At 42.3% G+C, this 13,870-nt stretch overlaps 1 protein-coding gene across 1 annotated transcript in view; it reads left to right on the forward strand.

Annotated features, from left to right (window-relative positions):
- Positions 1-224: 224 nt before the first annotated feature.
- LOC111963075 (nesprin-1-like) overlaps positions 225-13,870 on the forward strand; it is a 160,646-nt gene continuing 147,000 nt past the window's right edge. The window contains 3 exon segments of the mRNA XM_070443308.1: positions 225-611; positions 11,970-12,065; positions 12,742-12,825. Of these exon segments, the coding sequence (XP_070299409.1) occupies positions 225-611; positions 11,970-12,065; positions 12,742-12,825 (567 nt within the window).

The raw sequence follows: 13,870 nt of genomic DNA on the forward strand, positions 1-13,870 counted from the left end.
ACCGTGAGGTTTGGGGCTGGGGAGATCAGAGGTCTGCTATTGTAATGGACACTACTCACTACTCAATTAAATATTCACACTGTTTGTGAATGCACTTACTTTAACAGGCTACATGACGCATTGGGAACAGAGAATATACTGTAGCATGAAACAGGGGAAGCAGCAGTGGGTGTAAGCGGACTAAGCGGTGTCTGTGTGACATCATGACAATGTTCTGTGACATCATGACAATGTTCCGTGACATCGTGACAATGTTCTGTGACACCATGACAATGTTCTGTGAGATCGTGACAATGTTCTGTGASATCGTGACAATGTTCTGTGASATCRTGACAATGTTCTGTGACAYCRTGACAATGTTCTGTGABATCRTGACAATGTTCTGTGAMATCGTGACAATGTTCTGTGAYATCRTGACAATGTTCTGTGAMATCGTGACAATGTTCTGTGACATCATGACAATGTTCTGTGAAATCGTGACAATGTTCTGTGACATCATGACAATGTTCTGTGACATCATGACAATGTTCTGTTCCACTTTTATTACAGATGAGCAAGAAGCAGTACAGAAGAGGACTTTTACTAAATGGATCAATTCCCACTTGACAAAGGTAAGAGGATATGACTTATTTTTCCCCTTGTGCTTCTCTCACAACACTTTATAAGACATGTGTAGCCTATGATGGGCTATTATGGGCTTCAATTTGTAAGTCGCTCTGGATAAGAGCGTCAGCTAAATGACTTAAATGTAAATGTAAATTATGACACCCACAGCTTCCATTTCGGTATAGGAGCTGAGATTATGAGATCATGTTATTACAACAGTATAATCACTGAGATACAACAATTKTATCACTATGGTAATATTTCTATCCTGAATATTAACCTGATCATGGTGTAATGTCTGTAACTGCCAGTCTTATGGACAGTGGCATTTCATTTCATGTGTGAACTGAGATTGGATCGTTGTCATCCAATCATAATGATTCTGAGAGGCTCCGTTACATTGAATCTGTTTTAATCACTTATAATGTCAGAGGTTTTAGGTACAGTATGTTCATATGGAAACTACAGTTTGATTGAGGTCATGATAGGCTCGTAACATTTATAGATATATTTTTCATCATCTGTTTGGATTGTGTGACGGTAGTTACTGAGTTGTTTGTGGAATTCAGTATCAGTCCTGTAGAGTTATTTTGATTGTGACAACTGTTACTGAAGATGAGTATATTGGGTTGTCACAACAACATTGGAACCAGTGGGTTGTCACAACACCATGTTGGGTTGTCACAACAACATCGGAAACAGAGGAGAGTCAGACAGAGAAAGTAAATATGACTAGGGCAGAGATCCCTGTGTTGCTCAGTTTCTGAGCAGGCCACAGTGGGCCTGCAGTATGTCTTACTGAGTCAATGTGATCCGAACAGTCAAGATGAGGAGAAAGGAATAGTATGGTCTCTGCCAAGAGGTAGAACTATCTCTGTCATTGTTGTAGAGGAGCTCACCAGGACATTTTGGAGAAGATGGCATTTGGTATTTTATTAAGATCCCCAACAGCTACTCTTCCTGGGGTCCACACAAAACATGAAACATGACATAATACAGAACATTAATAGACAACAGCTCAAGGACAGAACTACTGTACATAAATATTACCTGTAGATTGGAGCTGTGTGTGTGTGTGTGTGTGTGTGTGTGTGTGTGTGTGTGTGTGTGTGTGTGTGTGTGTGTGTGTGTGGTGTGTGTGTGTGGTTGTGTGTGTGTGTGTGTGTGTGTGTGTGTGTGGTGTGTGTGTGCGTGTGTGCGTGTGTGTTGTGTGCGCCCTGCGCGTGCGTGGTCGCGTGTGTGTGTCCATGGCTCGGTTTGGCGGCAGGGAGAGTGCAGCAGCTCCGGTGGAGTGGTGAGTTTGAGATGGGAGGAGCTTGTCTCTGAAGGAAGCAGTCAGTCTGCTCCTGAAGCCCAGGTGGCAGTTCAGCTCCTTAACACTATAAACACTCTCATAATGACCTATAACCATCGTTATAAACACATATTATGGCTATTCATCATAAGGCTGTCCCTGACCAAAACAAATATTGGTTTACCTAGAGTCATCTGTTCTTTCAACCAATCGATKGGTCAAMATTTTTAAGCATGTATTTTTCCCTATATAGACACACACTATGTGTTTTAATTAAATCAACTATATGTAGGCTACTGAGCTTGTCTGATGCTTTAAGCACACTGTGATTAAATAATTAAGACGCRTACTGTACATGACTCAAGAGGGATCCGGAGATCAAGATAGCCCAGTTGAAAATTAAACTGTTCTGGACCCTCTTCCTCCTGCTGCTGCTGGCCTTCGCAGATTCTGCAGTTACACTCTAAATAGGCTAYACCAGGGGTTCGGCAACCTTTTCCATTTGGAGTGCCAGTTTATCTTACCATTTCTACTGATCTGCGTGCCAGTTATGGTTTTTATATGGACATTTTCGTTGAAGAGTTTCATTTCATTTATAATAAAGTCTTAGTATCTCAAAATCATTATCATGTGGTTAATCAAAATTCTCAAAGTAACTTCTATTGCCATTGCCAACTATGTAAAAATATGCCTACATAAATAAAGCCAACAAATAAAAATATCATATAAATCACATTGGCTACGCATCGACTGTCGGCAAGGAACTTGAAACATTGTATCAACTATTAACTTGGGTCTGGCCTGAAGCTCTTGCTAGCCTATTTCATGACTTTTATACCWGATCAGAGCATGACATTTTTCCYCCCTTTCACACTGAGTGGTTACTGAAAGTGAGCTGGAAAGGTTTTTCAACAAGCTACGTTGAGGAACTRTTGTCGTYCTCAAAGGATGTAAAACCAGACCTTGTTTACTTGMTGTTTGAGGTGAAGAAAACATTACTTTGAGAAGTTCMACAGGGATCGTGAGTTAAGATGATCAGAAATACTATCAGATCCCCAAATGGGCACATTTATAGGCCTACATTTGCACACAGGTTAGGTAGCTTAGGCCTATGTGTAATCAGGTGCGCGTCCTTACTCAACATTGACAGGAGCACTACAAACAAACAACAATGAATAAATTGTCATCTCCTAAATGGAATGAAATAAACCAAAACGTTTTCCTCAAATCAAATCAAACTTTATTTGTCACATGCGCCGAATACAACAGGTGTAGACCTTACTGTGAAATGCTTACTTACAAGCCCTTAACCAACAGTGCAGTTCAAGAAGTGTAGCCTAGGTTGAGGCTCTTCCAACAATGAGAGTGGTAAAAGACTGTAATAATAATATATTGAATGCATTAACAGAAATGACCATAACCAAACAAACATTGTAGATTAGAAATGATGAGAATGAAAGGTAAATTTACTACTGGTGCTACTGGTGTGCCGTCCGTCCCACCCGTGGCCTCCGCACAAACAACTACCTCTTTCCCTACTGTATTTATTTATTTATTTATTTTGCTCCTTTGCACCCCATTATTTCTATCTCTACTTTGCACATTCTTCCACTGCAAATCAACCATTCCAGTGTTTTACTTGCTATATTGTATTTACTTCGCCACCATGGCCTTTCTTTTGCCTTCACCTCCCTTATCTCACCTCACTTGCTCACATTGTATATAGACTTATTTTTCTACTGTATTATTGACTGTATGTTTGTTTTACTCCATGTGTAACTCTGTGTTGTTGTATGTGTCGAATTGCTTTGCTTTATCTTGGTCAGGTCGCAATTGTAAATGAGAACTTGTTCTCAACTTGCCTACCTGGTTAAATAAAGGTGAAATAAAAAAATAAAAAATGATTAGTCCGCTGAGACAGGTGTGAATCAGACAGGTGACTCATGTACCATAAAATATACTGCTCGACATCTTGGTCTACCGACAGCCTATTGAACAAACAATCGACCAGTCGACTAAATGGGGTCAGACCTAATCATCGTCATCATGACTGTGTTCATAATGCGTTACAGATTATGGGCTTAATAGAAAGTGTTAGGGCGTACCATGTTTTCTTGCTGTATTTTAAGCAGCCAGGTTTTGCTGGCTCAGAAGCTTTAGGTGACGCAGCACATTGGGATGCTGCTTGGTCAGGTTCACAGAGATAAAGCAACACATTGGGCTGCTGTTGGTCAGGGCACAGAGATAAGCCAACACATTGGGATGTGCTTGGTCAGGGCAAGAGATAATGCAACAATATTGGGCTAATGTTGTCAGGGCACAGAGATAAAAGCAACACATTGGGTGCTGCTTGGTCAGGGCACAGAGATAAAGCAACACATTGGGATGCTGCTTGGTCAGGGCACTTGAGATAAAGCAACAACATTGGGATGCTGCTTGTCAGGGCACAGAGATAAAGCACACATTGGGATGCTGCTTGGTCGAGGGCACAGAGATAAAGCAACACATTGGGATGCTGCTTGGTCAGCGGCACAGAAGAATAACAACACATTGGGCTGCTGCTGGTCAGGGCACAAGATAAAGCACCCCATTGGGCTGCTGCTTGCTCAGGGCACGAGATAAGCAACATATTGGGCTACTGCTTGCTCAGGTCACAGAGATAAAGCACACATTGGGTGCTGCTTGTGTCAGGCACAGAGATAAAGCAACATTGGGGTGGCTTGTGTCAGGGCAGAGAGATAATCAACACATTGGGATGCTGCTTGGTCAGGCGGCAGAGATAAAGCACAATTGGGCTGCTGCTTGGTCAGGGCACAGATATAAAGCAACCACATTGGGATGCTGCTGGTCAGGGCACAGAGATAAAGCAAACTCATGGGGCTACTGGCTTGGACAGGGCGGCAGAGATAAAGCAACACATTGGGCTGCTGCTTGGCAGGGCGCAGAGATAAAGCAACACATTGGCTGCTGCTTGCTCAGGGCAAGAGATAAAGCAACATATTGGGCTACCTGCTTGCTCAGGTCACAGAGATAAAGCAACACATTGGGATGCCTGCTTGGTCAGGGGCACAGAGATAAAGCAACACTTAGGGGCGCTGCTTGCCTCAGGGCAACAAGAGATAAACTACGCCATCATGTCGTTGGAGCTGCTTGGTCAGGGCGCATACGAGACATAGAACACATGGGATGCTGCTTGTCAGCGGCTGCAACAGAGAATAGAGCACACATTGGGATGCTGCTTGGTCAGGGCACAGAGAAGCAACACATTGGGCTACTGTTTGGTCAGGTAACAGAGATAAAAGCAACACAGTGGGCTACTGTTGTCAGGGCACAGGGATAAAGCAAACACTTGGGCTGCTGGCTTGGTCAGGGCACAGAGATAAAGCAGACACATTGGGCTGCTGCTTGCTCAGGGCACAGAGATAAAGCAACACATTGGGATGCGCTTGGTCAGGGCACAGAGATCATAAGCAAAGCATATTGGGCTGGCTGCTTGGTCAGCAGGCGCCAGAATAAAGCAACACATTGGGCAGCTGCTTGGTCGGGGCGCACAGATAAAGCCACATCATTGGGCAGCTGCTTGGTCCGGGCGACAGATAAAGGACACATTGGGACTGCTGCTTGGTCAGTGTCAGAGATAAAGCAACACATTGGGCTATGCTTGGTCAGGGCAGAGATTGGTGTTTTGTTTCTGTCAGATCTGCCCACGAGGCAGCAGTGTGGATTTCAAAACATTGGATGTAATGTGGCTGGCCATTAGTCACTCACGGAGCTTATTCTCATTATTCATGTTATAACACCAATTCACTCCCTATCTCTCTCTCTTCTCTTCTCTCTTCTTCTCTCTCTCTCTTCTCTCTCCTCTCTGTCGCTTTACTACTCTCTCTCTCTCTCTCTCTCTCTCTCTTCTCTTTCTCTCTTCTCTGCTCTTATCTCTCATATTAATTTCATTTAATGGGGTTTTATTGGCATGACAATTTTTAACATTGCAAAAGCAAGTCTCACATTCTCTCTCATTTTCTCTTTCACTCTCTCTCGCTCTCTCTTTGTCTATCCCGCCGTCTCTTTCTCTCTTTGTCTCTCTTCCTCCTTGCATGAGTAGGTGTGTCAAACTGTTGACTGGTACTGTATATAAGCTTCTTCTTAAACTCTCTCTTGCTTCTCATTTCTCTGTTCTCTCTCTCCTTCTTCCTCTCTCCCCTCTATCTATCTATTATTATCTATCCTCTATCTATCTCTATCTACTACTATCTATCTATATATCTATCTACTCTTCTATCTATTTTATCTATCTACCTCTTCTCTATTATCTATCCTATCTATCTATCTATCTATCTATCTATCTATCTATCTATCTATCTATCTATCTATCTATCTATCTATCTATCTATCACATTTCAATTTCAATTTAAGGGGCTTTATTGGCATGGGAAACATTGCCAAAGCAAGTAAAATATATAATAAACATAAGTGAAATACACAATACAAAATTAACAGTAAACATTTCACTCACAAAAGTTCCAAAATAGTAAAGAAATTTCAAATGTCATATTATGTCTATATACAGTGTTGTAATGATGTGCAAATATTTAAAATACAAAATGGAAAATAAATACACATAAATATAGGTTGTATTTACAGTGGTGTTTGTTCTTCACTGGTTGCTTTTTTCTTGTGGCAACAGGCCACAAATCTTGCTGCTGTGATGGCACACTGTGGTTTTTCACCCAGTAGATATGGGAGTTTATCAAAATTTGATTTGTTTTTTAATTCTTTGTTGGTCTGTGTAATCTGAGGAAATATATGTATCTAATATGGTCATACATTTGGCAGGAGGTTAGAAAGTGCAGCTCAGTTTCCACCTCATTTTGTGGGCAGAGCCTGGTCTTTCTCAATAGGTGGCCTTTCTCGGTGGCCTTTCTCAATAGCAAGGCTATGCTCACTGAGTCTGTACATACTAGTCAACGATTTCCTTCATTTTAGGTCAGTCACAGTGGTCAGGTATTCTGCCACTGTGTACTCTCTGTTTAGGGCCAAATAGCATTCTAGTTAGCTCTGTTTTTTTGTAAATTCTTTCCTTTTATCTTTTTCTTTTCTCATGATTTGGTTGGGTCTAGTTGTGTTGCTGTCCTGGGGCTCTGTGGGGTCTGTTCGTATTTGTGAACAGAGCCCCAGGACCAGCTTGCTTAGGGGACTCTTCTCATTTCTCTGTAGGTGAAGGTTTGGGAATCGCTTCCTTTTAGGTGATTGTAGAATTTAATGGCTCTTTTCTGGATTTTGATAATTAGCGGGTATCGGCGTAATTCTGATCTGCATGTATTATTTGGTGTTTTTCGCTGTAAACGGGGGATATTTTTGCAGAATTCTGCGTGCAGAGTCTAAAATTGGTGTTTGTCCCATTTTGTGAATTATTGATTGGTGAGTGGACCCCAGACCTCACAACCATAAAGGGCAATAGGTTCAAAAAAAAAAAAAATGGTTTGCAGATGTTAATGCGAGTGTAGCGAAATGCTTGTGCTTCTAGTTCCCGACCGTGCAGTAATATCTAACAAGTAATCGTTCTATAACTGATTTAAGTATTTTTAGCCAGATCTTAATTGGTATGTCAAATTTTATGTACCTTTTGATGGCATAGAAGGCCCTTCTTGCCTTGTCTCGCAGATCATTCACAGCTTTGTGGAAGTTACCCGTGGCGCTGATGTTTAGGCCAAAATACAGTGCTCAAGGGCAACGGTGTCTAGATGGAATTTGTATTCGTGGTCCTGGCAACTGGACCTTTTTTGGAACACCATTATTTTTGTCTTGCTGAGATTTACTATCAGGGCCCAGGTCTGACAGAATCTTTGCAGAAGATCTAGGTGCTGCTGTAGGCCCTCCTTGGTTGGGGACAGAAGCACCAGATCATCAGCAAAAAGTAGACATTTGACTTCAAATTCTGTTAGGGTGAGGCTGGGTTCTGCAGACTGTTCTAGTGCCCTTGCCAATTCGTTGATATATATGTTGAAGAGGGTGGGGCTTAAGCTGCATCTCTGTCTCACCCCCCGGCCCTGTGGAAAGAAATGTTTGTGTTTTTTGCCAATTTTAACCACACACTTGTTGTTTGTGTACATGGATTTTATAACGTTGTGTATGTTTTTCCCCCAACACCACTTTCCATCAATTTGTATAGCAGACCCACATGCCAAATTGAGTTGAAAGCTTTTTTGAAATTCACAAAGCATGAGAAGACTTTGCCTTTGTTTTGGTTTATTTGTTTGTTTGTCAATTAGGGTGTGCAGGGAATACGTGGTCTGTCGTATGGTAATTTGGTAAAAAGCCAATTTGGTATTTACTCAGTACATTGTTTTCGCTGAGGAAATGTACGAGTCTGCTGTTAATGATAATGCAGAGGATTTTCCCAAGGTTGCTGTTGACGCATATCCCCCGATAGTTATTGGGGTCAAATTTGTCTCCACTTTTGTGGATTGGAGTGATCAGTCCTTGGTTCCAAATATTGGGGAAGATGCCAGAGCTGAGGATGATGTTAAAGAGTTTAAGTATAGCCAATTGGAATTTTTGGTCTGTATATTTTATCATTTAATTTAGGATATCATCAACTCCACAGGCATTTTTGAGTTGGAGGGTTTGTATTTTGTCCTGTAGTTCATTTAATGTAATAGGAAAATCCAGTGGGTTCTGGTAGTCTTTAATAGTTCATTCCAAGATTTGTTTTTGATCATATATATGTGTTTTGCTGTTTCTTCTTTGTTATAGAGCCAAAACGATTGGAGAAGTGATTTATCCATACATCTCCACTTTGAATAGATAACTCTTCGTGTTGTTGTTTGTTTAGAGTTTTCCAATTTTCCCAGAAGTGGTTAAATTCTATGGATTCTTTAATTACATTGAGCTGATTTCTGACGTGCTGTTCCTTCTTTTTCCGTAGTGTATTTCTGTATTGTTTTAGTGATTCACTTTAGTGAAGGCGTAGACTCAGGTTTTCAGGGTCTCTATGTTTTTGGTTGGATAGGTTTCTCAATTTCTTTCTTAGGTTTTTGCATTCTTCATTAAACCATTTGTCATTGTTGTTCATTTTCTTAGGTTGTCTGCTTGACATTTTTTAGATTTGATAGGGAAGCGGAAGGCAAATATACTATTTAAGTTTTCTACTGCCAAGTTTACACCTTCACTATTACATTGAAACCTTTTGTTCAGGTGTGGGTTCTCTCTGTGCAGGTCCTTCGGGAGGGGGTCTTGCAGGTCTGGGAGGGTGTCTTGATGGTCTGCTCTCTGGGTCTTGTTGGGGGGGGTGTTGTTGTGCTGGTCTGTTTTGTGGGTTTGTTCTGTCTGGATTGTGTGGACTAGCTCTCTGAGCTCCACCATGTCTCTCTCTCTCTCTCTCTCCCTCTCTCTCTCTCTCTCTCTCTCTCTCTCTCTCTCCTCTCTCTCTCTCTCTCTCTCCTCTCTTCCTTCCTTCTTCTCTATTTTCTCTCCTCCCTCTGTCTCTCTCTCTCTCTTTTTTTCTCTCTATTTCTCTCTCTCTCTCTCTCTCTCTCCTCTTCTCCTTCTCCTTCTCTCTCTTCTCTCTCTCTCTCTCTCTCTCTCTCTCTCTCTCTCTTCTCTCTCTCTCCTCCCTTCTCTCTCTCTCTCTCTCTCTCTCTCTCTCTCTCCACTCTCTCTCTCTGTACATTGCCATAAACCTGTAGAATAAGCCAAGTCATGATACAGACCTGGCTCTCTCCATTTCTACCACTACACCAGGGTCTTTTTATTGAGATCAGCTGTGTAATGCTAGGGCAAAAACAAGTGACCAGGGGCCCCGGGACAGTGTTTGGGAAACCCTGCTCTACTGTAACCTACTGCTACTGTATGAGCGATTCAAATCTCAATTCTTATCAGATCATCTGTTCAATCAGTTGATCAAATCTCCTCTAAACCTTTCTCGTCCGATAAGCCAAATGCCATTCTGAATGGATTGTAATAGATTCCCCTGGTGGGTGCCTAAAATTCCATTATCAAATATTTGAATGTAACACTCCCATCGTATATTAGCGAGGATGAATTTTATGATGGAAAAGTGCTGTCTCGTGTTATTTCGGTTAGAACTTTCACTCTTGCAGTATCGCTTTTCCCATCGTGGTCCATTTCCTCTCACATTTACCAAACTTCCCTTCCAGTATGTTATGTTTTATGACCCATGGGGTGTGCTGTGTTTGCTGCGTGGTATAAAGTGTGTTGTGGTGTGTGCTGATAAGTGTGCATGTGTGTCCATGTGTTTACTACATTGACCTGTGAGGAGCGGGCTTTACATGTGACTTTGTTTGTCACTTAATACCAATGGATGTTCTAATCAGCTTAATTAATAGAATGGCTATTGAAATGTGGCATCTAGTACCAGTAGAATAGTTGAATGAATTCATATTTAGTCGCTTTCTTGGTTAGAGTACCGTGGTAGTGCACTAGAGGGAATACTAGCTCCTACAAGTCTTGTCATTGGATTCGTGTTTTAGCAAAGAAATATAGAAATAACAAAAAAGGACCCCTTTTCCACGGGTGTGTGGTGGGTGGTTTAGCGTGACAAAGAAATCAGGTCGGTTGATGTGTGGGCCTTGTGTGAATCAGCCACCCTTCATGTGTGTGTGATAGGTGTGGTTGGTGTGTAGCTGTTGTGGTTGTGTGTGGTGTGGGTCTACACGGCATTGGTTGTGTGGCCTGGTTGTGGTGTGTGTGGCCTGCTGCTGCTTGGGCCCCCCAGAAATGCTACTGCCTGTCGCTATTTGGTGTTGTGGAACGACATGGCCTCACTCTATCCCCACACAGTACATACCTGACAATAGCGCCCCCAAGCTTATAGTCAAACTTCAAGGGTGATTATATCAAGTCACTCTCAGCCTCCAATAAAATACCTACAAAAGCGACCAAGCTTAAGTAAAACACCTTTTGATTTCCAGGTCAAATTCTCTTTGAATATTCTGTGTTTCATAAAGTAAGATTGGGCTCCTGTCATCAGTCAGTCAGATTCCCTCAGCTCTGCATAATACATTAGTTGGATACAGTATGTTAACATTGAAACAACTATGCCCAGCTAAGGGCTTAAATGGACCCATGCCTCTTGATTAGCCACTGAATCCACACCGCTCAGGAACGGGCACCAAAGGCCCCACCATACATGAAGCCTTGAGGCACGAGGCACATCTTTAACAAGCTGGGCCGGGGGGAGGCCTTCTTTCTGTTTCTCTCTGTAGCTCTGTCTGTAGCTTCGTCTGTATGCTTGTAAGGGGGGTAGGGCAAAAGGAAGGGGGGGCTTTTTTCCCGGGTTTTTCTCGGGAACCCCAAGGCCCCTGTAGCTAAGCCAGGCAAGCTGTTCGGTCTTGGGACCCCAGCCTGTAGCTAGCCCAGGCAAAGCTGTTCGGTTCTGGACCCCCAGCCTGTAGTTAGCCTAGCAAAAGCTGTTCGGTCTGGGACCCAGCCTGTTAAGCTAAGCTCAGGCAAAGCTGTTCGGGTCTTGGACCCCAGGCCGGTGCTAAAAGGTGTGGGTTTGCAGCGAGCAGCCAGGCAAACTGTTTCGGTCTGGGACCCAGGCCTGTAAGCTAGGCCAGCAAGCTTGTTTCGTTCTGAAACCCAAGCCTGTAGGCTAAGCCAGCAAAAGCTGTTGTTCGGTCTTGGACCCCCCAGGGCCTGGTAGCTTAGCCAGCAACTGTTCGGTCTGGACCCCCATCCTGTTAGCTAGCCAGCAAGCTGTTCGGTCTGGACCCCAGCCTGTAGCTAGCCAGCAAGCTGTTCGGTCTGGACCCCAGCCTGTAGCTAGCCAGCAAGCTGTTCGGTCTGGACCCCAGCCTGTAGCTAGCTAGTTCTCTGCTCTCTTTTCTCCTCAACACAAGGACTGGGGGAGAATGAATGTCTTGTGTTTCTAGGATTTACATATTGAGAGATTATAATGGATTATAATGAGATAATGAGCCTTTATTAAACTACAGTAGGTCTATAATTTGTAACAGTATACCATTTGCTATGTTCAAACAATGTTCAATGTCTAAGTCTTTTATTTGTTTCTCTGTTGAATTAAGATGTTGTCTCTTCTCTTTCCTAGCGTAAACCACCTCTAGAGGTCACCGACCTTTTCGAGGACATCAAAGATGGGGTGAAACTGTTAGCTCTATTGGAGGTGCTGTCTGGACAGAGACTGGTAAGCACTGCTCTTAATATAAACAGCCTGGCCACTGGAGACTTCTGTTCGTGCTACAGAGTTCAGTTACATTTAATTACCACACTATAGTGTAAAGGGAGAATTATAAAAATGTACTGTATGAATAAAGGAATTACGAATTCACAGCCAGTAATCACACTGTAGTTGTGTGTTATACGGGCCTATTTGTCAGTCAGTGTTACTCTCTTACATTGCTGGTTGTTGTATACAGTATGTATTTGTAACGTTCGTCATCGGAATGAGACCAAAGCGCAGCTTGGAAAGTGTTCATGATTTAATGTTCACCAAAACACTCAAACAAAATTACAAAATGAAAGCGCACAGTTCCGTCAGGGAAACAACCTAAACAGAAAACAACACCCCACAAAACCCAAAAGGAAAACTTATATATGCTGCCTCTGATTGGGAACCACACTCGGCAAAACAACAAAGAAATAGAAAACATAGATTTTCCCACCCGAGTCACACCCTGACCTAACCAAACATAGAGAATAAATAAGGATCTCTAAGGTCAGGGCGTGACAGTATTTGTGTTGAAATTTCTTGCTGTTTTTAATGTGAGCACTCTGGTTGGTAAGATTTACATTGTATTTACAGTATTACTTATGGGAAATACACTTGACCTTCACTCGAACCCTCCCTCCTCTCCCCCCAGCCGTGTGAGCAGGGCCGCCAGCTGAAGAGGATCCACTGGGTGTCCAACATCGGCACCGCCCTCAGGTTCCTCGAAGGCAGGAAGGTAAGCAGACGAGAGATAATTCACCAGATGTTGTCGAGTTGGGTCCGCTAGCGGAACGCCTGCGCTAGAAAGGTTAAAAAAGAAAACATGAATTCTGCCTGAATCGAGAATTCTACAGAGGCCTTCCGGTCTGTGAGCTGAAGCGCATCTGTGTCATGCACCAAGACAATGATCCAAAACACACAATCAAGTCTACATGAAAATGGCTTAAAGTAACACATTTGAGGATTGCAATGGCCTAGTCAAAGTCCCAGACCTAATCCCAATTGAGATTTGTGTGGCAAGATTTGAAAGGAAGCAGTTCATGCTTGAAAACCCACAAATCCCCACTGAGTAAAGCTTTCTACATGGAAGAGTGGGCCAGAATTCTCCACAGCGATGTGAGAGACTGATCAACAACTACAGGAAACATTTGGTTGCAAGTCATTACAGCTAAATGTGTCACAACAGTTTATTGAGTGTAAGGGGCCAAAAGCTTTTTCACACAGGGAATTAGGTGTTGTATCCTTGTTAATTAAATACATAAAATAAGTATTTTTTGTAGTTATTTGTAAAATGTTGGACCTATTGGTTGTGTGTATGTACTGACATGTATATGTAACTAATAGATTGCACACACACACTACATTTTCATGTTTTTAAATGTATGTCAATTGTAAAGTCTCTTTGTCTGTAATTGTATTTTTCGCTATAATATGGGACCCCCTAAGACGATCCTAATCAATATAACTCTGTTCCCTTCCATCTAACATTAGGTTTAGGTTGAAAGATCTGATAACATTCAGTATCAAAAATATGCACAATATAGAAAATTCAGAAAGGGGCAAATACTTTTTCACGCACTTGTATTTTTGTTCCTAAACACTATCAAACCGATAGTTCATTTTCAAACTGTTACTGTTGCAATTAATAGAGGTTCATCTACTTTTCACAAGCCTTGTCCTAAGTTATTAGCGACATTGCTAAGAAGCACTTTGGTTTATACGTTAAACTTCAAGCTATGACAAAATACTTCAGAAAACGACCTCTGAGGGTGTCTTATCAC

This window comes from Salvelinus sp. IW2-2015, linkage group LG4q.2 (assembly GCF_002910315.2).
Source record: "Salvelinus sp. IW2-2015 linkage group LG4q.2, ASM291031v2, whole genome shotgun sequence".
NCBI lineage: Eukaryota > Metazoa > Chordata > Actinopteri > Salmoniformes > Salmonidae > Salvelinus > Salvelinus sp. IW2-2015.